This window comes from Leptodactylus fuscus, chromosome 1, assembly GCF_031893055.1.
Source record: "Leptodactylus fuscus isolate aLepFus1 chromosome 1, aLepFus1.hap2, whole genome shotgun sequence".
NCBI lineage: Eukaryota > Metazoa > Chordata > Amphibia > Anura > Leptodactylidae > Leptodactylus > Leptodactylus fuscus.
The window spans coordinates 282917490-282944523 of record NC_134265.1 but is presented as its reverse complement, the minus strand read 5'-3'; the positions used below and the strand labels follow the sequence as shown (position 1 = coordinate 282944523).

The 27034-nt window shown below is 39.1% G+C and overlaps 1 protein-coding gene across 3 annotated transcripts in view; it reads right to left on the bottom strand.

The window, feature by feature from the left end:
- The window catches only part of DCLK2 (doublecortin like kinase 2), a 92872-nt gene that overhangs the window by 5053 nt on the left and 60785 nt on the right, over positions 1-27034 (bottom strand). For 2 of the 3 annotated variants that reach the window (XM_075288245.1, XM_075288251.1), the window contains 11 exons: positions 25564-25658; positions 21959-22025; positions 19848-19956; positions 18627-18684; positions 15845-15964; positions 14970-15116; positions 10637-10770; positions 9394-9471; positions 8770-8866; positions 7059-7139; positions 5382-5495 (listed from right to left, as the gene is read on the bottom strand). In XM_075288245.1, coding sequence (XP_075144346.1) covers positions 5382-5495; positions 7059-7139; positions 8770-8866; positions 9394-9471; positions 10637-10770; positions 14970-15116; positions 15845-15964; positions 18627-18684; positions 19848-19956; positions 21959-22025; positions 25564-25658 — 1100 coding nt within the window. Of the gene's footprint in view, positions 1-1297; positions 1386-5381; positions 5496-7058; positions 7140-8769; positions 8867-9393; positions 9472-10636; positions 10771-14969; positions 15117-15844; positions 15965-18626; positions 18685-19847; positions 19957-21958; positions 22026-25563; positions 25659-27034 lie in introns of all 3 variants that reach the window. The other variant, XR_012717546.1, reaches the window with a different exon arrangement.

The following is a 27034-nucleotide window of genomic DNA, read 5'->3' as shown; positions in this document are numbered from 1 at the left end:
CAACAGAGATTTGGTATTAATGGCTTGACAAATCTCTCATTCAACATCATGCTTGAGTTTTTGGATTTTTTCCCCTAACTAATATGATCTCACAGTTTATATATACAGGCATTATTATATCTCCTTCTCTCTAGTGGAACAGGGTATTATGTTATGTATTTATGCAGCAGATAAAGCATTGCAGATGCAGTTAGTACATACCATTGTCCTGGACCTATGCGGAGGGGAAGCAAGGCAGGCATTTGGAAACAGGAGGAATGGAGGAAAGAAGCAAGGGATAGAAACTAGACTTACTAAAAGCAAAGTCAACAACACTGAATACAATAGAAACAACAATGTAGTCACACATATATACAGCACTATCAGTGCACCATCCTAAACCTCAAAGAAAGCTATAACACCCTGTGCGTATAAGAAAATCTATAGTGTCTTGAACATTTAATACAGTACTAAATGACTTCAGGAACAAGAACAACACTGTACAGTACCCGTAAAGAAAAATGTATGTGTACCATTGGCTTAAATTCTATTTTTTTTAAATTTTATTTGGCAAAAAATATTTGAAAATATATAATGGTTAAAAATGGAGGGATTTAAGGAAAGACATTTCTCCTATACAGATATGACTAACATTGTGTTATAGTTTCAGTTTGACTTCGCCGCTCCAAACATTCACCATACACACTACTTTTATTCATTTACTTATTTTTATTAAACTATGGCTATACTTTTAATCCATTATATGAGAAGTCCTTCCATTCATAGCCTCCTCTATAGAATAAAATATGGAGCTATTTGACAATGAAAAGAATAAGATGTACTCCTGCAGTTTTGGGTCATGTATTTTAGAAGACCGGCTAACCATCTAATATGTATGGAGGCGTCCGGCTTTCCCCAGACAGCAGATGGGGGGGACGGGACGGGACATAAGGATCTTGAGTTGGGTTTCAACTGCCTGACCCTTTTGTTCTCAGGGAGATAAGCCACTGCTGTGTGTTTGGCTGGGGTTTTCTCCGCTCGCACATTATAGGGTGAACGTTCTAAAGTGTATGGCCGGCTTAAGAGAGAACATACAGGAGAGAATTATACAATAACAATTAAATCTGTTCAGTATTCATTCCAGAAGTCTGTTAGGTTAGCAGAAATCCTTTTCTGAGACACTTGCGAAGTAAGCAGTGCTGTAAGCCAATTTAAACTTTCCCCAAGCAAGAATTGAAGAGCAGTGTAAAGGAAGTAAGCCAAGATAAGGGCATGCAGAATATTTCTTATTATAGTGGAGCACAATATATCTGTATACCAAGCCTCTGCTTCCTTTCATCGTCACTGGCCCAATATTAATGCAAGATATGGAGGTCAGAAGTTCCTTGTTACAAGTCAAACTCAAACTGTGAAATGAAATGCAGACAGAATCATCTGAAAACCTTAAGAACTACATTTCTGTCCTTAAAGGGCCTTTTAAGTTTTGAGTACATAAAATGCAACCTTTGTGTAAGAAGTTTTGTTTTTAAGGCCAAGGCCCCATGTAGCGTAAAACGTTGTGGGTTGGGCAACCTTTGTGGACTTTCTGTGAAAAGTGCTGTAGAAAAAAACAGTGATGCGTTGGTGACACAGTTTTTTTTTTCCACAGCAATTTTTTGATGCAGCCCGCTACATGGGGCCTTAGTCTGTTACATACTATTGTACATCCATTTGCTGTCAGTGGGTGAAAATCTTCTAAGCAATCCTCTGTGAGATACTAATATAAATAGGAAATACATAGCAAGCTCTTATACAGTACTTATCTCTTCTGCTCAATTCACTCCTGGCTTTGGCAAAAAAAAAAAGAAAAAAGAAAAAAAAAAAGCTGCTTTTCTGCAATGTGGGGCCTCAGCCTAAAACTACATGCAAAAAGCAGAATGTCTAAAGACAACCTCAGTAGTAAATTTAAAAAAAATAAAAAAGAGAAAGATAGCACTTGTCTTTTTTATATTTTCACCATTTACGATCAACTCTTGGTTTGGGTTTCAAAACCTGAATGTGTGTCCTTGCACATAAGTTCACTAGTATCTAATATTTAGCTGTTAACAGAGTTAAAGGTCTGCACTGCTTGGGTACTGGTTGCAGCATTTCTGTAGTCAGTGCTCCTGTGACCAGTGCTTTCACTTAAAGGGAATAGGTCACCAGAAATTTACTTATTTTTTTTAACCAAGTTTTTATGTAAAAAAAAAATAAAATAAATAATAATTATATATATATATATATATATATATATATATATTTATATTTATATTTTATGTATAGTTTAAAAAAGGACTCCATCCTGCAATTTTAAAGGGGCTCTATCATTGGGAAAAGTCATTTTTAACTAAGCACATACTTGCAGAGCCTTTAGAATGGCTATTCCACACATACCTTTTTTATTCATAATTAGCCTTCTTCCTCCGGAAGTGTCTGTGAACACTCTCTGCTATTCTCTATGTTTGTGAGAGCAGAGATGAGTCATCAGCAGCAGCAGCCTCTCTGCTAGTCTCTGTGTGTGTGAGAGCAGAGGGTGCACATGGACACTACTGGAGTGCACGGTGGAGGCTAATTAGCATATCAATAAAAACGGCTCATTTAAAAACTACTGAGGGGATTAACATACAAAAGGTATATGAAAGGTATGTGTGGCATAGCCTTTCTAAAGGCTTAGCCTTAGAAAGTAAAAACAGATTATTAAAAGTAGATATAGTGAAATATATCCACTTTTTTCTAAACAAATAATTAAGGCAATACATTCCCTTTAAGTGAAAGCACTGATAACTGTCTTTTATTGTTTGCCTTACAGTTTTGCTAATATCTTAAGCACTGCCGGTTGCAGCTGAGTCTGCAGCTGTGCATTACTTGGAACCTTATGTTCACCCTTCAAGGTGAAAACAGTAGATCACGTGATGGAAATAGGTTTAAATAATGTATCTAAAATTGTGGCAAATCTGTGCAAAAGTTTGTCTTCTCACTCCAAGGAAACAGATGTGTTAAGTCAATGCGGTTAAGCTGTAAACATACATTACCTACAAACTTATTTATCACAGTAAAGTTTTTTTTTTTTTTTTTAAATGTTTGTGCAATCTTTGAGCAAACGCTGATACAGAAAAGGTCAGACAATTGCCCAAACACCACATTTATTAACAATTGTGTGACTTAATAAATTAGGTGTAAATGTAGTCAACTACCATCCCATTTTACTGTATTAGTGCAATATATGTCCTCATTGTTTTCACTTACTGACAGTAAAGAGAAATCCTGGTAATAATAAGGAATTGGAACACAACAGATGTAGAATGGTTGCATAACTTTTCATTATCAATAATACTCTTTTTTACATGCAACCACAAATAGAAATTGTTAATAAACATCACCACAATAAAATCCATAAATGCCCACAATGGCCTTTTCAGCACTTCTACTTTAGCTTAGAAAATGTGGTCCAAGTTCTCTTTATGAATGCTTTGAGACCTTAGACGTCCATCTAAATTAGTTCATGTATTTATGGAACAGAGAGAGCCATTTACCAAGTTGTCACAGTAAAGAGGTAAACAATAAGAATGCGAGTTTTTTTGTCTTTACCCCCAAAAATGAAGAAAGTCGCACCTTGAAAGAGGTTTAAGGCTACATGCATATGACCAAGTCCATGGGAGAAAATGGCATAGTTGGCACATGGATGGTATCATGTGCTGTCTGTGGCCTCCACGAACCCATAAATTTCAATTAACAGCCTGGATTGCAAAATGGACAAGAACAGGACCTGTCCTGAGTTTTGCCTCTGGACTCATGGCCCATGATAGTAAATGGTTGTTGTGTATGAAATCATAACTAAATAATGGATTGGTGAGTTATCTGTTAAATACACGGATAGCAGACTGACAAAACACATGGTCGTGTACATGTAGCCTTAGACAGATGGTACTGATGGGGTGGGTACATCCTCCCTTAGCAATTTTAAATATTATCTATTCATTGGGCTTCTTTCACATAAACAATCTGTATGGAGGGCTATGTAAAATGGACATTGTACATCCTAGTGTATTTCCATACTTGATTCGTGTCCAATCTGTGAGTCAAAGTGAAAAAACGTATGATGTGTTCTTTATTTTTCAACATCACAGAGCTATGAATATGTGAAAACGGATGAAAGATGGACAGTACACGAATGACGAGAAAGGATGAGAAGAGTATAGTGCATGCAACAACTATTTTTTTCTTCGTGAGCTGCAATCTTTTAAAAAACACAACAGGTGGATATGAATAGCTCCATTCACTACAAGAGGTCTGTTCTCTGTCCGTTTTTTTTTTTTTTTTTTTTAACAGACAGCACTTGGATAGAAAATTGTTCATGTGAAAATGCACCTAGTTGAAACTCTGCATATTTTAATTCAATAGGCAGAAAGAAGAAAAGAAAATTTACTTTTGCATTTGGACATTCAACCTGTCATGGAAACATGAAATACATAAAACAGCCCTGACTCATGTAATAACTGTATGCTACTTTTAATAGATTGATCTGATAAAGTACATCAGTCTTAATAAACAGATACACAGGAGTGACATTCACCAAAATTATTATTTTGGCACATCTTGGTGGTCTGTTTAGGAGAAATTGAAATGGACACCAGTCCCTAGCAGCCATTATTTGCATCAATGTTCTAGTAAAACCTTGTAGGAGCATGCAGCAGTGACCCTTTACTTCTTATACAGTGTTGGTTGCAGTGAAATAGGGGGAAAAATTGTGACTTTTAACATGCCTTGTACCCTAGAAAACTTGCATTTAAGGCATGATGAATAGGCCCATAGACTTTCTACCACTAAAATCACATTTTTATTTGTCTCCAATAGACTTTTAAGCTAGGATTTGATTTAAGGTGTTTGTTTTTTTTTTTTTTTTTTGCTTCTTTTTACATCTGTACCCCTTTCTAGGAACACTTCTTTTGAAACATTTTCTAACATACTCAGGAGAATGGTTGTTTAGTCTGGTACATGGAGTGGTAGGGACCTTCTAAAAGACATTTGTCACCTATCCATAACATAAGTGATAATCTATGATCAATGTGGAACTCCCCTACTGGGACACCAAGAATCACTAGGACTCAGGACTCCAGGTCTAGCGCTTGGTGAAAATATATTTTCTGGGAAAACTCGTTTTAAAGACTCCTCTATGTCCTAAACCACCTAATTTTGGCTATTTCTGATGTCCAAAGTAAAATACAAGTTTGTAGCTTCAAACTGTTGCAAGTTATGGTGAGAAAACTGTATCGCAGACATCAGCTCCAGGCTGTAGTAAATGCATTGACCTTTCTATGTAAAGTGGATAGGCACATGCATCATAAAGCAAGCCTTTAACACTGCCAAGAATAAACCATACTCACCATGATCACCGACACGGCAGCTGTAGTGTTATTATCCTTGGGTAAGGAGTTGAAATGCTGTTTTAATTTACCTGTGACTTCAACCTGCATATCATTCCCCAGAGAGGCATCATCCTGTAGAAAAAGGGGTCACATTAACTGACAATGTTATCAGATATACTGCCGCTACCCATGTGGCTTCTCACAAAATACAGGTTGTAAAAGCTAGATACATAGTATGTTAAAGTAGATGTATCATGAACATAATTATGCTGCCTTATAGGGGAAGCATAGAACCATAACAGGTGTGAATAGCTTTACATACTAAGCAGTATATAAATAGTGCCAAGGAAAAAGTATACAGCAAACTAGTTAGTCTGTTGTTCTGCTCCTGCGGCCCCCTACCAATGATTGACATCTATTGTGTATCACCTTTGGCCATCAGACATTGGTAATGCTCATCAATATGTGTTGTGTGCGTTTTCTACCTGTTATTATCCAATCAGCGCAATATCTTTAGGCCCACTTATTTTTATAATATACTACCCACACAGTATATTTAGTGACAGATTCACTTTAAAGTTAAGCAGTAGAGATGAGCGAGTAGTATTCGATCGAGTAGGTATTCGAACGAATACTACGGTATTCGAAATACTCGTACTCGTTCGAATACTATCGCTATCCGCAGTAAAGATTTGATTCAGAACCAGCGTTGATTTAAATCAATGCTGGTTCTGCAGCAGGCTTGTCCTTGCTAGTCGGGAAGAGCTGGCAGCTTGTGTTTATGTGGGAGCTGACTTTTTCTCATAGGAATGCATTGACCAGCGTTGATTGGCCAGTGTACAGCATTCGGCCAATCAACGCTGGTTCTGCCAGAGGCTTGTCTGTGAGGAGGCGAAGTCTAAGATCGGACCACAGCAGTCTCCATTGTGGTTTGATGTTAGATTAGGAGGACCCCCCCCCCCCCCCCCCCCGAACAGGATATCAGTACAACTGCAAGCGCTGTGCAGTTAAAGCGCACAGACCCCATAGACTATAATGGGGTCCGTGCACTTTAACTGCACAGCGCTCCTCCTAAACACTCTCCTCCTGCTATTCGTGGACTTGGTGACTCTCCTTTAGTAAAGTAGTGGTTTCCCCTGAAACGAGCATTTTTTCCCATAGACTATAATGGGATTCGATATTCGATCGAGTAGTCGAATATTGGGACTCTACTCGAAACGAATCTCAAATATTTCACCACTTTCGCTCATCTCTAGTGTTGACCGCATCTTCTTAACCTCAGAGAATTGTTCCTCCTTTTCCTTTAGCTTTTCACCTACTTCACATGTGTTTAGTTTAATGTGTACTGCTAAAATGACTCTACAAAATAACGTATGTGTTTTTTCATTCTCTTTATTCTTATATATAATGGGTAAACTGTTGACTTGTGGATCATTTTGCTGAAATTGCATTTTCTAAAAACACACGTCTACACTGGTGGTGAGGTTTATTTTGTAGAAAGTAACTCTGCAAACTTCTATGTCTCAATCTGATGGACGCAATGCTTTGGACTGTAAATCTGTACACCATTTATTTAATAAAATGTTCCTTAAACAAGCAGCGGAATGAAAACTATTTTCTTTCTAGTAACTTATTCACATTCCATTTTATAAGATGGGAAAATGAAATGGAGATGAATAGAGGCATTGTACTTACTGACACCCAGGGGTGAGACAGGATCTGATCTGCTGTGAACCTGTCTTCTACATTTACTTGCAACATACAACTGATCAGCTCCTAGAAAGAAATTGTCTCCATTACTTGTCACAGTACTGATTTCAGCAATACATTATTACATGCACTGAATGATAGATAATGGGGTGCACATCTCTTCAGCCCTGTTAGGCTGGGGACACATAAGGAGTAATTACATGTGGTAGCTGATCTGCTGTTGCGATCTATAGTAGCAGCACTGTGCATGAGATGAAAACAGATCTCATACAAATGCTGTGCCAAACCTGCAGCAATAATTGACATGCTGTGGGTTTAAAACCTTTGCAATGGTAAGTCATTTCCCTGACATAAATTCTTCAGTGTGTCTGTCCTTCATGTGCCTTAAAGGCTTTTTCTGGCCCCAAATTAATATTTTATATTGATGACCTATCCATTGGAAAGTTCATCAGTTTATGATCAGTTGTAAGCTGCTAGTGCACATGGAGCTCATGTAGTACCACTGCTAGTCAAGTAAGCAGCCCTGTTAACTGCCTAGTGGTGGTACTGGAGAATTGCAGCGATGCTTCTATTACTTGAATAGAAGTGGTGTGGCATGTACTGCCATCCACTGACAGCATCCGGTAGCTGCAACAGCCGAGCTGTGCAAGGTCCCAGTGCTGGACCCTGATAGATCATATACTGATGACAAAATGATTTGGGGCTGGAAAACCGCTTTAAGAAAACTGACCAGTCCAGATGAAGCTTTATGCAAGTCACATATACTTTTGACATTTCATAATGGAGACCCCTCAAAGTATAATATAAGTCTACTGAGATTATAGCTACAAGATGAAGGTTTTGGCACCGGTCTTGCCAGTAGGCAAATACTTTACCTAAATTAGGAAAAGAGCTGTAAATGTTACACTAGGTTTCTACTAGGTTTCGTTGGGCTGTCCATCGTTCTGGTCTGTTGGAGAACCAGAACAGACAGACTGCAAAAAGAATGGACACATACGGAGCCCGACAGACCCTTTTGACCCTAATGAGGTCCTTTCTTTTAAAGCTGAAAGCACCGGATGAAAAAGTCACTTGTGACTTTTTTTACTCAACGGATTTAGGCAGACACGGTGATAGAGTTTCTGATGCAGATGTAAATGGAGCCTTATTAAAAATGAAAACTATTGGGATAGAGGCGCCATCTACAATAAAACCAACTGATACTGACATACACTGCAATAATTACACAAATCCAAACAATAATGATGACTGCACATACATATATAGGCTTTACAATTCCTATTTCCTGGCATCCCTTGAAGTAAAAGACCAAATCATTCTTCCTTAACACTGATTTTGCACACACTGGAATCACATGGTGGCACATTTCACATGCTCATTATAAAAATTACTGATGACAGACCAGGGGGCATTACTCATTCCAGTCTCGCTAGACCCCTTATAAACATCAGACATCCAATCGCTGGAGGTCACTGATGTCACATCATATCTCTAGACAACCATCACATAAGTGACCGAGGCTACAGACTAGGATTGGTCATATAATTCATATAAGAATTTCCTGGACTGTATTAAAAATGGCTAATTACTAGTATTTGCTGCTTACAATTGGTGCTTTAGTTATTGGATATTCCTATAATATTAGTGCACCCACTGTATCGAGCATTTCCTTAATTCTACTATTTTAAACCCAAACCTTTGCAGAGTCTGTGATGTTATCCCAGTACGGGGAAGGGAATTCCAGCTTCCCAATTAGAATCTGATCAAAAAGATCTTCCTGTAGATTATTCTCACTGTGAAGAAAAGAAATAATCCATAATTCTGAGGAAAGGTTATGACATTTCCATCTCTTTGCACAGGGCTGCTTCACTAAATTGTCCTTTGATGTCCCTATCTCCATGAGATGGAGGCTGTTAGTTCTGTCTATATACCAGGACAGGTCATTGATTCCAAGTGATGCATCTGACTAATCAGCTCTGAAATGGTTCCAGACAGATATACTCAGGTCTGATCAAACATGACAACAGGGCTTATCTGAGCCCCCCAGTAAAACACACATGGGACTAGTATTTATACAAAGCTCGAGCTGTAAACAGGACACATAGGGGAATATTTATTAATACCTCTATGCCAGATTTCTGGCGTACAGGTGTTATATTCTGGGGCACATTTTGGGCAAGACCTCCATTCTGCTCACTTCAATTTGGGGTGCCTTTTGCCCAACATATTTATTTTAACTCACATCTGTTTTATGGCGTGAGGTTATAGTGTAAATCTAAACTAGCGTTCCGTGCATGTATGTGTGAAATAGAAATGTTACCTTCTGAAAGGCGGAAATCCACAGAGTAAGATGTAAGTGATCACACCAGCTGCCCATATATCCACTTTTAAACCATAGCTAATTAAAAAAAAAAAGATATACAAATCTAATTACATTTATACCATAATCACTATCAGAATAATACATAACTGATGTACTATGCATGGATAATAGTAGGCAAGTGTCCCTGAGTACATCTATGCAATTTGACCTGTACATGACCGAGTATGCAGGCTAAGAGGGTTTTTTTTTTTTTTTTATGGAAACCACTCAAGTCACAAACAGATGACATCCGAGTGCTTTCCGTGTTTCATACATTCCAATGCAGAGTTTCATTCCATTTCTGTTCAATATAGAGGCATTCCTATTCTGCTCTGTGAGAATTATTATAATGGAGTATTGGATCCTGGCTCAGATGGCTCACTTGGTTGTATGCATTGTGAGAAGGTGACAGGTACAGTGCTGAAGTCCTGATATATCAGCCCCAGGTTTCTGACCTATGTGTGGTCCAGGGAGGATCTTGAATATGCCTCAGCCCAGGTGTAGGTCCTGGGCCATAAAAGGCTGCAGAGCCTGCACTTCATGGCAGATCTAGGGAGGTAGAGGTGGTGCCTGGGTCTCTCTGACACAATGATAGTCTGGAGAGACTGTATTGTGCTATTGTTGTTTGTACATGTGGCTTACTACCAACCACATGAGTAGTTAGTTCCTTATTGTTTAGTTAGTGCTCAGACGAGCAGGGTTTTTGTTTGTCGTTCTTTTGTATGAAGTTAAGGCTGTATTTTATTTTGCTCATTTTGTGCCTGAGATTAAGGTTTATTTATTTTGCAGTTTTTTTTCTAAATAAACCTATTTGCTGCAAATTTTGTGTCCCTGCCTTCCATTGGCAACATATCTTCAAGCTGGGGTTAAACTCCACCATAAGCACGTTTTGCCGAAATCCATTTTAGGACATTAAAATCCTATACTTTGGTTTTCTCCTCAGACACATGCTTCTTAATTCCTCGTCACCTACAAGTGATCTTTCCATATTCTCCTTCCATCCCCCACAATGATCACTAACTGCGCTTTACGTCTGAGCAGAACTGGGTCATAAAGGATAGCAGCTGTTTTGATTGCTTATCTGGTAGATATACTCATGTCATGGTCAGAATCTCACAATAATATTCTTTATCTCCAAAATAAGCAGTCTTGATAGCAAAATAACTCGTGAATTATATAATAGATTTGAGGCTGAACTTACCCAGTCTCTGCAATTATTTCTGGAGCAACATAAGTTGGTGTCCCACAGACGGTGTAGAGTGGTCCATCTACTATTGTGGCCAAGCCAAAGTCTCCGAGCTTTAAGGACTTTGTTCTATCAGGATATTCACAAACCTTAATGAAAAAGAAGACCATAAGTCCTGAATGGGACTGGATCCTAAGAATAATACAAAACCTGGACAACAAATATACAACTCCTACACGTAGCTCTATTATGGACACCCAATCTAGTCTGTCGACTCTGCTGTTGTCATGGAGACCTTGTATGGATTCAAATCACCATCCAAAACACATATTTAGCACTACTAAAGCAAGCTATGATGCAGATAGTTCGGTTGATGTCAATTAAATCCACACAGAATCTCAACAACGCTGTTATCAGAATCTGAGGCCTACAGCTTCAGGGTCTGGGCCTATAACTTTAATGTAAAATGATCATAATATTCAGGTTTTAGATCTAAACTTGGGTCATTTATACATATCTTTTGGCAGGAAGCACTCTTATTGTACTCCTTTTGCTGGTTTGGAGCATGCTGGTTTTTCCACTCTAAACTGGACCGAGCATCATCAAGGCATAACATTTCCTATGGTGCCCCTCACTAAGCTTTCTGTTGCTTTAAATTCATGTTATAAGCTTTTAAAGACCTGGTCTTACACAACAGTATTGTTTTTGTTTTTTTTTTGCGATCCTCAATTTGCTGATCAGCAACACTATTTCAGTCATTCTGCAGACGTCCGTGTCCATCCGCAAAGTCTCAGTTCATGCCGTGATGTCTGTGACTTTGCGGACCTGCGGTATTCAGTGCGGACCCCGGTCACAGCACGACACACCACACCACGGATAAAATATCCAGTGATGTAAGAGGCTGCACTGACTACAATGTGTCCGCAAATGGTCCGCAATTGAGAACCTACAATTGCAGACCATTTGTGTTCGTGTAAGGACAGCCTTAACGGGGTATTCCTACGTCGCATACTCACCAGTCTTCACTGCTGTAAAATCTTCTTTCTTCTTGGTTTCTTGCATTATTTGGTGGGCGGGGTTTCACATTAAACCTGCTGTTTAGCTCCACCCCCAAATTAGTGTATAGCTCCACCCACCCATATTGGACTATGAAGTACAGGCAGCAGCAACTCCATTCTGTGTTACATACAGAGACTGCCTGTCGCTGCCATAATGAACACAATTGAATTAGCTAGCCTGATAACTGGGAGAACAGAAGACGTTCAGAAATGAAAGCAGCTCCTCTCCCCTATCTGCTAACAGGAGGCTAGGTCACGTGGTGTAGACAAAGGAATAGCTAGATACACAGGCTCGTTCCCGTGCACTTAGCCCCTCCTCCCTCCCCCCTGAGAGCAGCAGATACATCACTTGACTTTTGAGCAGATAAGTCAAGGGCTGTGTCAACAATGAATTGAATAAAGTAAGATAGTGGACAAACAAAGCAGTTTTGCTGAAGCAGTGTATTTAGGAAAAGTCTTACATCCACATTAACAAGCAGTATAGATAGGATCCTTGTGATGGGACAACCCCTTTAATCAGTTAAAGGGTCAGGAAGCAGTTTCATCTAGTCACGTAGTAATTACACTAAATCAGAACCTGTGTTGTGTGACCGACATGTCCCTCACTGTCAGATGTCAGCCTAATACCCTACCTAACTGCCAGCCTAACTGGGTGTGATTTAGCACAATGACTGCATGACTAGATGAAGCGGCGTACCACCTCCTCTGACTTGTTAGTGTAAAATTCCATAAGATTTTAAAAGCCCATAGCTTTAATTTTCAGCACCAGAAATCATGGTGAGGGACTCCATAGGAAAGGACCCCTCCCCCCATGGATTGGAGGTGTGTGAGCAGTTGCATTATTGACATTCTACCCATGTGCTACATCCTGCATAAAATCAGTTTCACCTGATATCAATTATGTGTGTTCTTATTTTTTTAATGATATGCACCATATCATTACGTTATACTGCAAGTGCTCAGATCAGTTTAGGATGGAAAAAAATTCCTAACAAGTTCCCTTTAAATGAGACAGGCAGTAAATGTCTGCATATGGTAACAAAGGTAACATGCAAGGAGATACTAAATAACAGTTTAATTAGCTTATGATAGAGGATCTGAAGATTCTCCTAAGAAGACTACTTCAAGAGATCAGGGCTGGACAATGCTGTATCATTTAAAAGATGCTTAGAAAATCCCTCCAAAATGCCAATCACGGGGTATAAATCCAGGCTTGGTCTCTAAATGATCCATTTAGGATTCCTTTATAAAATGTTATTAGCTCCTATTTAAGACTAGTTATCTTCTTAGAGACTGTCACTTTGGTTTAGTTCTTAATGCAGCCAGTGCTTATCAAAGAAACATGTCTCGGTTAAGTCACGCAAAGTCTGAAAAACATCAAGCAGAGGGTATGTAAAAAATGTAAAACCCTGATACTTGTAAAAAAGGTGGAAAAATAACACTGTCAAATCCAAGTCACTGAATATTTGCTTAAAAGGCAATCTGTCCACACAGTTCAATACCAGCGGGGCACAGATCGCCGGTTCGGCCTGGAGAACAGCAGGACCATTACAAATGACACAGTTTTTGTATTTTCCATTAGTGAGCTGCTAAGCCACATACTGCAATAATAACCCGACTCCTCCATCAAGTGCTATTCTACAGCAATAAATATTCATGTCCGCTGCAATTGTTAGTATCAAAGCGCTCACTGATTAGTCTTCATGAGAAAAGCAATGGTACCAAATTCTCAGCTCTAACAAAAATGAGAAATTCAGTCGCAATGCAAAAACTTGTGAACGCTTAGAGGGTAATGCTGAGTACAATGAATATACGGCTTTTATGGAGATTTTGTAAAGCTAGGACTGTTAATGTGATGGAAAAAATATTATAAGCTTAACAATAAAACTCAGTCTTATGGTCTTACAAAATAGTAAAAAAAAAAAAAAGTTTTAATTTGGCACCAATTACATTGAATTTATTAAAAGTGTAACAATTTTTGGTACAGCCTAGGACACGATAGACACTCTTCCAATTCTAACAAGACCTCATGGCTGCTGTACATGCATGCCAATGCATTAGGCCATAGTCACACGACCTTACCATTTATTAGCTGTATTTTTCATAGCTGTGGCGCATCCATTTTTTTTTCATGGACTCACTGACTTCAATGGGTAAGACGCGTATATGAAAACAAACCCTTGTGTCCATTCCATGTACTATTTATATCCCATATTATGAACAACTCACAACTAAAACACAATCCAGAGCATAAACTCCAAGTTGTATAGTTCAGTCCCTTGACTGTAATGTCAAATCAATTTTACATGTTACATAATATAAAATGAGTGCATGTTTTTTGGAAATATTACATCCAGCCCATGAAGTATAGTAATGGCCTATAAATGCAGACCCTTCACTATTTTTTCTGGCACATTAGCTCCACAGGAAGCTGTAGCACAACCTTATTCAACTAAACAAGGCTGTACTACAGGTCTGTGAACAAGCAGTGGCTCGAAACATTGCTGTGCTAAGAAAAGAATGTAGCACCGAATTAGCACACAGACCCTCTACTCTTAGAATTGGTCAGGGTCCTACAGGTCGGATCCCTATGAATCAAGCAGCAAAGGCATACCCTTGAATGAGATTCACTACTTTTTCTCGCACATCAGTTCCACAGCTAGATGCTGTGCAGGGAACTGCAACTCAGCCCTATTCAATTAAATGGGGCTATTTTGCAGAACTGGTGCATTGCTGTACAGGAAAATCTCTGAAGAGAATGTAGCAATGGTGCACTCTCAGAAATGATGGCGGTCCTAAAGGTCAAACCCCTACTGATAATAAAGTGGTCATATACACCAGCAATGTGCAAAAGACTTTCTAAAATAGAAATAACACACTTATGGTATTGTTGACCGCTAGGTTATGCCATATTATAAAGATCAGTGAGCGTTTTGATCATTGGGATCCCAGGTGAATCGAGAGCTAACAGCATTTCTCCTTCACTTCAGCTCTTTTGACAAAGTCCTACTGATGCCCCACCACTGGCTCAGCTGCCCTGGTCAAGTTTTTTTTTTTTTTTTTTTTAAACCCACCCATTGATTTTCACTACTAGGTCCAGACTTATGTTTCTAAAGACCTTTTTCCATAGGTAAGAGACATTTCAGAAGTGTGTATACAGGTGTGTTTGAGTTTTGAGGGTAACATTGGTGAAATAGGCCTCTGAACTCAGGCATGCAAAGTACCGTATGTAGGCATCAGGCAAGTATCAAAAAAACAAAACAAAAAACAAACCATCATCTCCGCCTTACCAGGAGGTTTTCAGGTTTGATGTCTCTATGGACGATATGAAGGCTGTGAAGATACTTCATAGCACTGGCAAGATTATATATCATTGCACTGGCATCTCGTTCTGTATACTTCGTTGAAGATGTAATGGCATCAAACAAGTCTCCACCCTAGATGTACAGAAAATGGGATTGTAAACCATTCATACAGTAATTCAGAATAGTTCTTTTCACAGGCAGAAATATGTCAGAAGTTGTGATCAGTGAGGGCAATCACTAGGGGTACCAGGAGAACTGTCTGGCATGTGGAAAGTAACCAGCTAAAGACAATCAGATGTGTGTTAAACAATATGTACATTTATAATAGTCCTTAGTTTAGTATGCAAGGATATAGGAAACAATTAACAAAATAAATACAATTTTAATAAATAAGTAGTAAGAAACCAGATAGTTGAATGACAAGACGGTGTTTTGATCCTTGGTTTATACACAGGTAGAGAAGAACAGCACGATGTACTCTCCTACCCAGTAAAGGGAAAAAAAACCCCAACCTTTAATTCTATAAGAATTAAGAAAATAACAAAATGAATTCAAGTGACCATCCAGTTTGTCATAAAATATAACTTCGCAAAGTTGGCCAATCAAATAGCAAGGGAGAAGGCACCACAACTTCTGTAAATATTTTTTTAGAAGAAGAAGTGAAGAGTCACTTGGTGCTATCTGCATATTACATGACCTTATGATCTTATCATAGTAATGTAGAAACAACTGCTCCATTTAGGGGTTTTGTTTAGCAATTACTGGATCTGCCATATCATCCTATTTACAACCATGTAATCTTATTAAAGCCGCTGTAGTATGCCCACTTATGATTAATGAAATTGGGATAATCCTCTTACCTTAACTAATTCCATCACCAGATACAGTTCTGTTGTAGTGTCCATCTCCTCTATGAGCATAATAATATTGGGATGTTTAACCTGGCGCAGTATTGACACCTCATTCTCTATCAGATGCTCCTGTAAAGTGGTGACATCTTTCATTTAAGGTAATATAACAGACTAAGGGCTCGTTCACATCTGTGCCCAGGTCTCCGCTTTCAGGTTTCCGTTTCCTGCCCGAAACAGGGCAGGAAACAGAAACCGGCAGGCATTTTTCAAAAAGTGCCTGGCCGTGAGCGCCGGTGAGCGTTTAGTGCTCTCCGCGGCGAAACCAGTTTTTTTTTTTTTTTTTTAACTGGACACAAATTCGGACATGCAGGACTTTGTGTCCGGTTTAAAAAAAACAGGTTTCGCCGCGGAGAGCACAAAACGCTCACCGGCGCTCACGGCTGGACACGGTCTGACAGGTTTCCATCTTCTGCCTGCAGAATACGGAAACCTGAGAACGGAGACCGGACGTTGGTGTGAACCTAGCATAATACTACGACATCTGACATGCATATTTAGCTGGGATTGCCTTCATTTTCATATAAAACAGTCATTCTTTAGGATCCACAGCTTATATAGACTTCTCAAAATGCAGACATATTACATGAAACATTGACTGAACAGCTAACTAGAAAAAAAAACCTGAAACGTATACCACAGGCATAACAGTAAATAGACAATACTTGATTTTTTTAATCCTAAACTGTGGTAAGAAATTTTAATGAAGTTTTGGAAAACTCTAAAACATCATATAAGACAAAACATAGCAAAACAAAAGTTACCATAATACTCAGTAATGTAGTCACGCGAGTTGTAACAAAGACAAGATGCCGAGTCTCATCTGATTACATGGCTACCTGTTACATGATCGGCAAGTCATAGTACAGAGCAAGGGAAAGGTCATAAGAACTGCTTGAGTGTCCTCAAGGTGTTTCACTTTTTCAAGCTATCAAGTTTTAGAGCATTAGGCTAATTGTATGATAGGATAACATCACTTATGTAGGATAAACTACTGCTAAAAAAGATTAATATGCTGGTACACAACCTTAGAGTTGGTAAGTGCTGACTACAATCCAGATATGGAACTAGGCCTCTCCTGGATTTACATAACAACCACTTTTCCCACAATTTGTTAAACGTCTAACCCCCTCACGGGAGTTACTAATGGTTATTTGGCCATACAAGTGCCTTACATGTTAGGATTGTTTGTATATGTTGTACATGTTCATATTGTTTTCCTTTGTGAAATGTTTTCAAGCTGTTGTTCTCTGGTATCACTTGTCCTTGTAGGTGGTCTCTATAAGGTTAATCATAGCACTGCACATTATAGTGGGCAGATCTGTAGCTGGAACAGAAAATATTCATAGCAGAGAGAGGAAGTAGTATTTTGTAAGCAGCCAAGGAAGGAGAAGCAAGGAGATGTGTGGCAGTGGCCATTTTGTGTGTCAGACAATGTGTACTGTGAGAAAGTGCCACAGCAGCAGGGCAGAGAAGCTGTGTGACAGCGCCTGCATCACTATCAGTAAGAGGACAGGATTATATCAGGCTAAGCAGAGCTATAACCCTGGCAGCCTGCAACTACCTCTACAAGGTAACTGAACTTCTGCAGGGCACCAGAAGCTGGACCTGCAGACAGACTCTCTGCTAATACATGGGAAGGTGTCAGCCAGCTACAAGCCACTGTGCCACAGCTCACTGCTACAGGAAAAGTGAACCAGCAGATGCCTATTACAATAAAACAGTGAGTACTTCAAGTGATCCCGGCCTGGACATGGTCTTCCTTGCAGCTAAGCCCTGGGCACAAACTCCTAATTGGAGGGGAGTATTGACACCAACCCACCATCTCAGCCCAGGGACCTGCGGGTGTCTCATTACTCCAACTGGTATCACATTTAACTGACTCTACCTATTACGCTGTGCACCTCTCCTGGGAGTTCTGGTGCCTATAAGGTCACTGTGACAGTCCAGTTTCCTGCACGGTTCTCCTGGGGTGGTCGCATATGAGGAATGTCTGCAACCAGTTTTCTTGCAATGTTTGGTAAACACTATTAAGGGTTAGAGAATAAATGAAGACTTGCGCTTGCATTCTGCACCCTTCCAGCTTACCATGCATCTTATTTATTATGGTAGCACATAAACTAAAGAGCTTTCTTTGCACACCCCTAGGAGGAAATACTGGGAAGAAATCTATCAAAAGTCGTACGAATAGCAGCAGAAAAATGCCGATAGCAACCAGTTAATTTCTAGCTGTCATTTTCTGGCATACGTTAGAAAAATAAAAGCGAGCTGATCCTGAGCTTCCCATGTATTCATGTATATATCAATGAGACTATTATTATGTAAGAAAAAAATTATTAGAAAAAATTAAATTGTGGGGGAAAAAAAGTCACCCACCCATAAAAGTTTTATTTTCCTGATCCATGATCCTAAGATTCTTTACCATTATGGAAGTCTACATTTTCTGTGCTGAGAAGTTGTTTTATATGCAACTGAGAAAGCAGATATCTAGAAGATGATGGCAAGGGATCTATGAATCATTGGCAGGGGGCAAGTAAAACCCTGGGGATAGCTTTAAGACTAGAATTTCACTGTAAGGTTTAAATAAAAGTTGAGCTGTTATTTCATAGTGTTCTGTAGGGAAGGTAGGACTGTCATCGATGAAACAGAATATTACTCAAAGATCCAAAGAGTACATATACTAATAATGTTTTAGAAACCTAAATTCCAAACGCTAATCATAATGCTTAGTTACCTTTCCACAGCACTTTGCCTTGTCTATGATTTTCAATGCATACTCCTTTCCTGTAGACCTATGAGAAAGATAAAATATAACATGAAATTAGATACACGTGGTCTTCGGATCTGAATTTTTCTTCTACATTCAGATACTGACCAAGTAATGATATTTTACTGTGTTTATAATGAAACTGAAAACCCCATCTAACAAAAAAAAAAAAAAAAGAACAGAAAGAATATGCTAATTCTGTTTTGGTATTTTTGGTTACATCGCTCCCACTAATTATCACTTCTAAATTATTCTGTGTTAGAAGCGGAGTCTGTGTGACTCATAATGTCTGCTTTATATAAGACACACAACCATTTCTATTGGCTCAGGGCTTTGCCACTTCACAGTAAACATGTCCTATTTAAATATATTAACAGACCGCAGTATAAAGCTAGATAGTTATATCAAGCAGTGTGAAGAACCTTAGAATGTGCACCCAAATACATCCCACACCCTAATGGCTTCACATTGGTACAGCTTGATGGTCCCGACAAGCACATATTTACAAATAGGCCCACACGGTTTGTGGCATGGTTTCGTGTCAGCCCGCTCTCCACATGTCTATATGTATCATTTTGTACTGAGGTGTACCACTAGTTTACCTGAGACATGACCATAGATTGGCTGTCAAGCAGTGTTGGACCCACTCTCAAACAAAATAATGGTACAGTAGAAGACACAAGTAGCTGTGTCTTGAAGGGTACTATGGTCTACTTCCTATGAGTAAGCCTCCAAACTCAATTTATCTAGTGGGCCCAAGGAACCTCAGTTTGCCAGTAAGGTTAATAACATATTAATATACTATATAAATATAATATATATTATATATAATATTATATGAAAGAAATTTTCTGAGAAAAGTCCTCAGTAGTTGATACCTTTTTTAATGGCTAACTCAAGGTATCAACTACTGAGGACTTCTCTCAGAAAATTTCTTTCATTTCATATCCACTGGCTAACACGGTACAAGGATATATATTTTTTCTTTTACATAATATTATATGTAATATATTCTGAAGTAGGGATCAGCATACAGTTTCTTTTTAAATCCCTATTCACAGGGTAACTAGTGGAGGCTTTCACTTATATTATCATGTAGACATGTTTAGCAAAGACACATTGATCTGTACTTGCGCAAAAATTCCATAACAACAAATAGAACACTTGCATCCAGAAATGTATACACACCTTTCCACACATTCTTTTACAACAGCAAAGTTGCCATCTCCAATCACTTTCCCTATTTTATATTTCTCCAGGATTGTAGAAGCATCAATATACCTATTTCCATTAAGTCCTTGAGAAAAGAAAAGTGAATTAGGAAACGCAACGCCACGAAAGACTGCACAAGAGTTTATCACAATGGACTGTATGTAGTCACACTCTACCTACACCACAGAATGTATTTCTGACAGGTTTCATCATAACCCAGATACAATGGGGCACATTTACTAATAGTGTCAAAGTTTTAGAAAGTACAACTTTAGATTAGGCAGTCTTAAACTGTGCCAGATTTATCAAAGTGTCTGATACTGTTAATATTATATGCTGATAAATCTGGCATATTGTTAGATTATCTAGTCTGTTACACCACTTATTAGTTGACTTAAAGGGATCCTATCATTGGATACCCTTTTTTTTCCTCGATAACACGTCAGAATGGCCTTAAGAAAGGCTATTCATCTCCTACCTTTAGAAGTCTTTTCCGTGCTGCCGTTCGGTAGAAAAACGGGTTTTCTTCGGTATGCAAATGAGTTCTCTCGCATCACTTTGGGCAGGCCCCAGCACTCAAACAGCACTGGGGGTGTCGCTAATGCTGTGAGAGAACTCTCCAGCGACGCTTCCATCTTCTTCAGGAACCCGCCTCTCTGCGTGTCTTCTCCCGTCCTGGGTTTTGAATTATCTAGGCCTTATATTGTAAGCAGCCATTTTCTTGAGGCCCAGGTATGCGCAGTCGGCTCTGCCCGATTACTGGATAATTGAAAACCCAGGACGGAAGAAGACGTGCAGAGAGGCGGGTTCCTGAAGAAGATGGAGACGTCGCTGGAGAGTTCTCTTGCAGAATTTGGGGACGCCCCCAGTGCTGTTTGAGCGCTGGGGCCTGCCCCCAGTGCTGCGAGAGAACTCATTTGCAGACCGAAGAAAACCTGTTTTTCTACCGAATGGCGGCGCAGAGAATACATCTAAAGGTAGGAGACAAATAGCCTTTCTTAAGGCTATTCCGACATGTTATCGAGAAAAAAGGGTAAAATGATAGGATCTCTTTAAAAGTTTGAGGTGCATTTTTGGTGCATGGAATCCTGCAAGGAAAGGTCCCTTTTTTCGCACAAGTTGGAAAAGTGTCTTGATAAACTTGATAAATGTGGCGCATATCAGGTTAGTCATTTTTTTCATGCAAATTTTATCTGGTACATTTTGCCTACCAACTCTCCCCCAATATTACTACATGTGCTGCATATATGCAATTCCTAATATATTGGCTCGAGAGATCCACATGTTAAACTCCAGAATATCTAATATTGAAGACCTAAACTAAGAATAAGTCACCATTATTTTAGTCTCAGAAAAAAAATCCAATTACCAAAGCTGTAACCATAAAGAACATCTGGAAAGAATTTTATTATATTTTTATTTGGGCCTTACATAGGAGATACCCCTCATAATGAAAGGAGTATGCATGGGTCTGCCCTCTTAAAAGTCAAAATATTACCCACATATAGTGAATACCCCCACTGAATTGAAAAACAACCATTGGTGGATGTCGCCAACTGATCAAGAGTATAATATCAGGCCCGGTTCACATCTACATTCAGGCCATTCAGTTCCCCTGAATGCAAGCAGCACTTTTCTCTGCATTTTTTGTGCAGAAACCAAGCGGAAACTACATGGACCCCATTATAGTCTATAGGGTCCGCAGGGTTCCTTAGGAAACTGCTTTTTTGTGCAGATTAGGTTTCCGTTCGGGGGTCTCCAAGTGGACTCCTCGAACAGAAACCCATGCGCAGATGTGAACTGGGCCTAAGAGATAAAGATAGAACAAAGAGGTTAAAACACAGGTTTTCTTACTAGGAATGGCTGATCCCAATAACTGGCCTATGTGTTAACCTGCCAACAATTGTTTATTAAGTAAACAGTGTGATGTGCAGCCAACAAATGCAAACTGAACAAGTATGAAAGACGTGTTCATTCACATAACTGCGACGATTGCTGCCTGCAAATACAGTAAATGAGCAGGCAATGACCTGGAACAATAATCACTGGCCTGCTCAGTCAGTCAGTGTATAATAGCCCTTACTTACCTTCTGGACTATTAGGTGCATCAGGAAGACCATTCACATTAGAGGTTGATCCTGAATGAGGCGAGATCTACAAGTGTAAAGATTACGAATTACAATACAGTGTCTATGACAACCTGCAACACATCCTCCAGATTTGTAATCTTTAGAAGGGGATATTACTGGAATTATAAAAATGATCCAGGGGCCAGCTATCATGATGAACTGAATTAAAATCTCATTTCCTTTGCAGGTACTGTAAAACGCCACAAACCAGGCATTTCCGAAATGTAGGGCCTTAGCCTTATACAGGACCCGTCAGTTCTCCTGACATTTCTGTTTTGAAATGTATGACTAAATTAACAATGGGGTGTTTTCAAACCCTTAGTTACCATGGTGTATCCTCACAGTCTGAATTAGACATTGGGGGATTGTAAAGGGACACACCCCATTGACAAGGGGATTGGACCAATAAGTTGATAGTTTATTCATACCTTTCACAGCAGAGGAATAGCACAATATAGATGCCTCAGAAATGTTATTTTATATAGTATGCAAGAGGGTACTAGTTCATAGACAAGTGTAATAGTAGGAGAAATATATACAGCTATGTGACCATAAATATAATACCATACATGAAGAATAAAACTAAAATAAAAATGTATTCATTCACAGTCTCTCCCGACCACAAGGTTAAAATGAGACATGGGTCAGAAACTGTAAGAGCTGCTGGGTCCTAGAAGGGCCATCTCAGCTCTACAGTATAATGTAGGAGGCTGCATTACTCCTGTAACTAAGGCTAACGTATCAGCCCCAGTTGCAGAGGAAATTTGCAAACCAAAAAATGAAACGTAATATTAAAATGCCTCCCAAAGGTCTGGTTCTATCCCTGCTCCCCAGTGATACTACAAGTGTCGCCTACATAAAAACCAAAACCAGATACCACTTTGTGCTACGTATTAAAAAAACCCAAAAAACATGAAAAATGTGATGAACGTTTTTACTCCTTTTCTCACTACATTTTTTCAGATATTAAAATAAAAAAACAAAAATACTAACATTTATTACCAGAAAAGACACACAAGTTATCTAAATAACCCATAAAATGGTCATGAGCCAGGAAAAATCGCCAGCATATGGTCTCATTGTAAATATAGGATGTATTCACACAACTGTTATTGTAACAGTCTGTGTGACCGATCTGTGAATAGAACATGCCATGCCAAAATCTACGAGGGATGTATGAAACAAGGTGACCTTCGGGTGTACACCCGATTGTGAAAAGAAGTAATTTTTCATGGCCAAGTGCACGGTACCGCTGTGTGAATAATAACTACAAAAATGTTTCAGACTGAAATTTTCTGTCAGCCATCCAGTATTTATAAGACCAGTAATAAGTAAGCTAGTAATACAAATGCAGATTTTGGAAAACCTCCCATTGCCCAATTAGATAAACTCATCCTGACACTGTGGGAGGGAGGGCAGGTTAAACGCTTGCTGTAGAATAAAATAAGAGGAGACAATAAAACTTTTCCCTACTAAGACCTTAAGTAATTGTCATATTGTAGACATACAGATGACCTTTTCTTATAATGGGTTGTAAACACTGTCCTGATAAGCTTTATAAAGCAAGCAAGAGTGTTCTGACAAACAGAACATATGATTTATAGCAATGCCGACACTAGAAATATGCTGCCAAATAGCAACAGTGCAGCCATCCAATTATTTATTTGGCTTGTCTCTAAACTTCAGGAATAGAGAAACAAATGAACTTGCTATGAGATAAAAGCAGTAAACGTGTTCATTATTCAGCACTATGGAGTATATTTCTGCCATGTAAATAATTAAATAACCTTATCCACATGATTTCTTTTCTAGACTTTGGTGCATGTGAAATAAATATTTAAATTCTAACCCAAAGCCTAAATGGATGTTCTAAGTTAATGAACAATTTAGACAAATAACTACATGTGACTGAACGCACACCACATGATGCCACCATAGCTTAGAAGTATTTAATTCTCATTTTTATTATCACTTGATACAATTGATCCACAGCCAGTAGAAATATATATATAACTGACACCTGGATGGTGCATGGATCTGCCCTCCGGACAGAGGCACAATAAGCCAAGAAAAAAACAAGATATGATCCAGCATCCACAGGAAATCGTTTAGTTAAAACGTAGCTTTTATTGCTATATTAAAAATCGCTATGACTAAGAGGTAACTACACACCTCGAAACGCGTCAGCGGCTCTTGGATGTAATGTAATGTAGGTCTTGTGTTTTTTTGGTTTTTTTTGTCACATGTTATTTGTTTCGTGTCATGGACATATTTTTACAATTTTTTTCATTGAAGTAAATATTTTCTATATGCACAAAGGTGATAACGCTATGTTTTTAATATAGCAATAAAAGCTACATTTTAACTAAACGATTTCCTGTGGATGCTGGATCATATCTTGTTTTTTTCTTGGTTCATTTTTATTATGTTGCTCAGCTCTGTGCCAAACCTTTGTTTTGATGCCGCTAGAGCTTGCTGTGGCTGGAATTAAAATGTAAAGGACTGCAGCTGCCATGATTCCTCTACCTTCTCACAAACATTGTCTTTATGTACTGCTTCCTGTATACCCGTTTATTACACAGTGTAAGGGGATGCTGTAATTACTCCCTGTCTTCACATACTGAAAACTGATCTGCTACCCAGCATGAAAAATAAAATGCTGACAGGGATGAAGGGGGAAAAAACAGTGAGCAGTGAATACAGTGCACAACAGGGAGGAGATGGAGGGGAGATAACCTCATGTTCAATATACAGAAGGTCCCACAAGTGAGAAACACCAGGAGTGTGGTAATGTGATTGTATGTGAGACTGACTTACAGGGGTAGCTCAACTACAGACGGTAACTAGTAACTACACTAGTAAGTGAGTAAACTTACAATATGTAAACCATTGACATAGTATTTGTAAGTCCTTTATTGAAGTAGATCTGTCAAATTAATTTATTGAATAGATGGAGGAAAGAATACAGTAAAAAAAAATGAACCAAGAGTATTTATAAATGATGCTATCATGGTATAGAGATTCACAGAACAAACCGGTTAGTTTGGTCTAGGTTTCAGAAATGGTATTTGGACTAGAAGTTTTAGTCTATATGTAATAAAGGAAGTTAGTATAGAGCAGGCACATTTCAACTTTCTGTAAATGTCTTCATAGATACATTTGAAAGAAACATAGAAGATTGACAGAAGAAAAAGACCACATAGTCCATCTAGTCTTCTCTTAGATTAGAATTTTATCTTGGGATAGACAGGTCTTTATCCCAAGACATGCTTAAAAGGGTTGTCCAGGGTGAAGTTTGTTACAGCTGGCTTTTTAAAGTCCCTCTGACTTCAATGAGTCCAGAGTTGCATTGATGTCGCCCTGCTGCTATACAGGAGACAGAGCTTTCTACTTCCCTGTATACAGCTTTCCCTGTATAGCACAGACACAGGAAGTGGCTCTGTACAGCTGAGTGGCTTGGGGGCTGGCTGTCAGCCCCCGACCAATCATGTATTTAGGCCATTAAACTCTTAACCCTATTCCCAATTTCCTGTTCTACTTGAATTTCATAGCTTTTATCTTACCTTTAGACCGCGATAACTTCCTGGACTTGTTGGCGATGAGCATGAAGATTTTGTAGATTTTGGAGTGGACAGCTGGCTACTTGGGGTTCCATTTACTAAGGTATAAATTGACAATATTAACAGTTAAAAATCTTACATCGGTTTAATACAGCTGTGGCCCAAAACAGTACTTTATATTCTAGCATAACAGAGTTTCCCAATGTGGTATTTAATATTTGTGGAAACATGCTGTCTGATATATTTATAGACAAGTCATGGAATAACATCATTCTGCTATTTTAGCCATGTATTTATTTATATTTTTTGTACCTTAAAGAGGACCTTTCACCACTTTTGGGCACAGGCAGTTCTATATACTGCCAGAAAGCTGACAGTGCGCTGAATTCAGCGCACTGTCGGCTTTCCCGATCTGTGCCCGGTGTGAAGAGCTTACGGTCCGGTACCGTAGCTCTTCTATGGTCAGAAGGGCGTTTCTGACCATTAGCCAGGAACGTCCTTCTGCCTCGCGGCGCCAATCGCGCTGTACTGTGGAGCGGGGAGGAACGCCCCCTCCCTCTGCTCACACAGCTTGTCCGTAGACTAGCATTATCAGGAGAGGGAGGGGGAGTTCCTCCCGGCTCCACAGCACAGCGCGATTGGCGCCGCGAGGCAGAAGGACGTTCCTGGCTAACGGTCAGAAACGCCCTTCTGACTGTAAAGCGCTACGGTACCGGGACCGATAGCGCTTTACACCGGGCACGGATCGGGAAAGCCGACAGTGCGCTGAATTCAGCGCACTGTCAGCTTTCTGGCAGTATATAACACTGCCTGTGCCCAGATATGGTGAAAGGTCCTATTTAAATTAGCTATTGTAGTGTGTGAGCTCTTAAAGGAAACCTGTTATCTGAGTAGACCCCCTGTAAATTTGTAAGAACTAGTGTATGCAATCTGCCAATACTTCTTAGTGGTCACCCAGCTGTGATATATCCTAGAACATATGGTAATGGGCATAGCTGGCAGAGCCTGTTCTTCCTGACACTGTGTAAATGTGCCAGTTCAAGCAGGTGGGGAGATAAGACGTTCTCTCATTGCTACTTGGTGGGTGAAAGGGATTCCAGAGCAGAACATAGGTGAAATGGTATTTTATATCCTCTCATAAACACTTAGGAGACATTTATTTATGTAGTTTTGCCCACTACATATAGGCTTACCAACTCTAGTTTTAAAGTTGTCCTTATATATTATATAAAAAAGATTTTTACATGTAAATTCACATTTATGTATTGTGGTCAGTACTCTGCATCAGAATTTGTAAGATAAAACCAGGAGTGGAACCTGCAAATGAAAAGTGTGTTGGAAGAATCTGCACCTCGTGCTTCAGAGATACTCCTGGTTTTGGCTTAGCATTACTAGTCCAAAATACTGACCAAAAGCTTTGTGTGTAAAAGATTCACAAATACCACATTCTGCAGACACAAGATGAGCTCAAGCC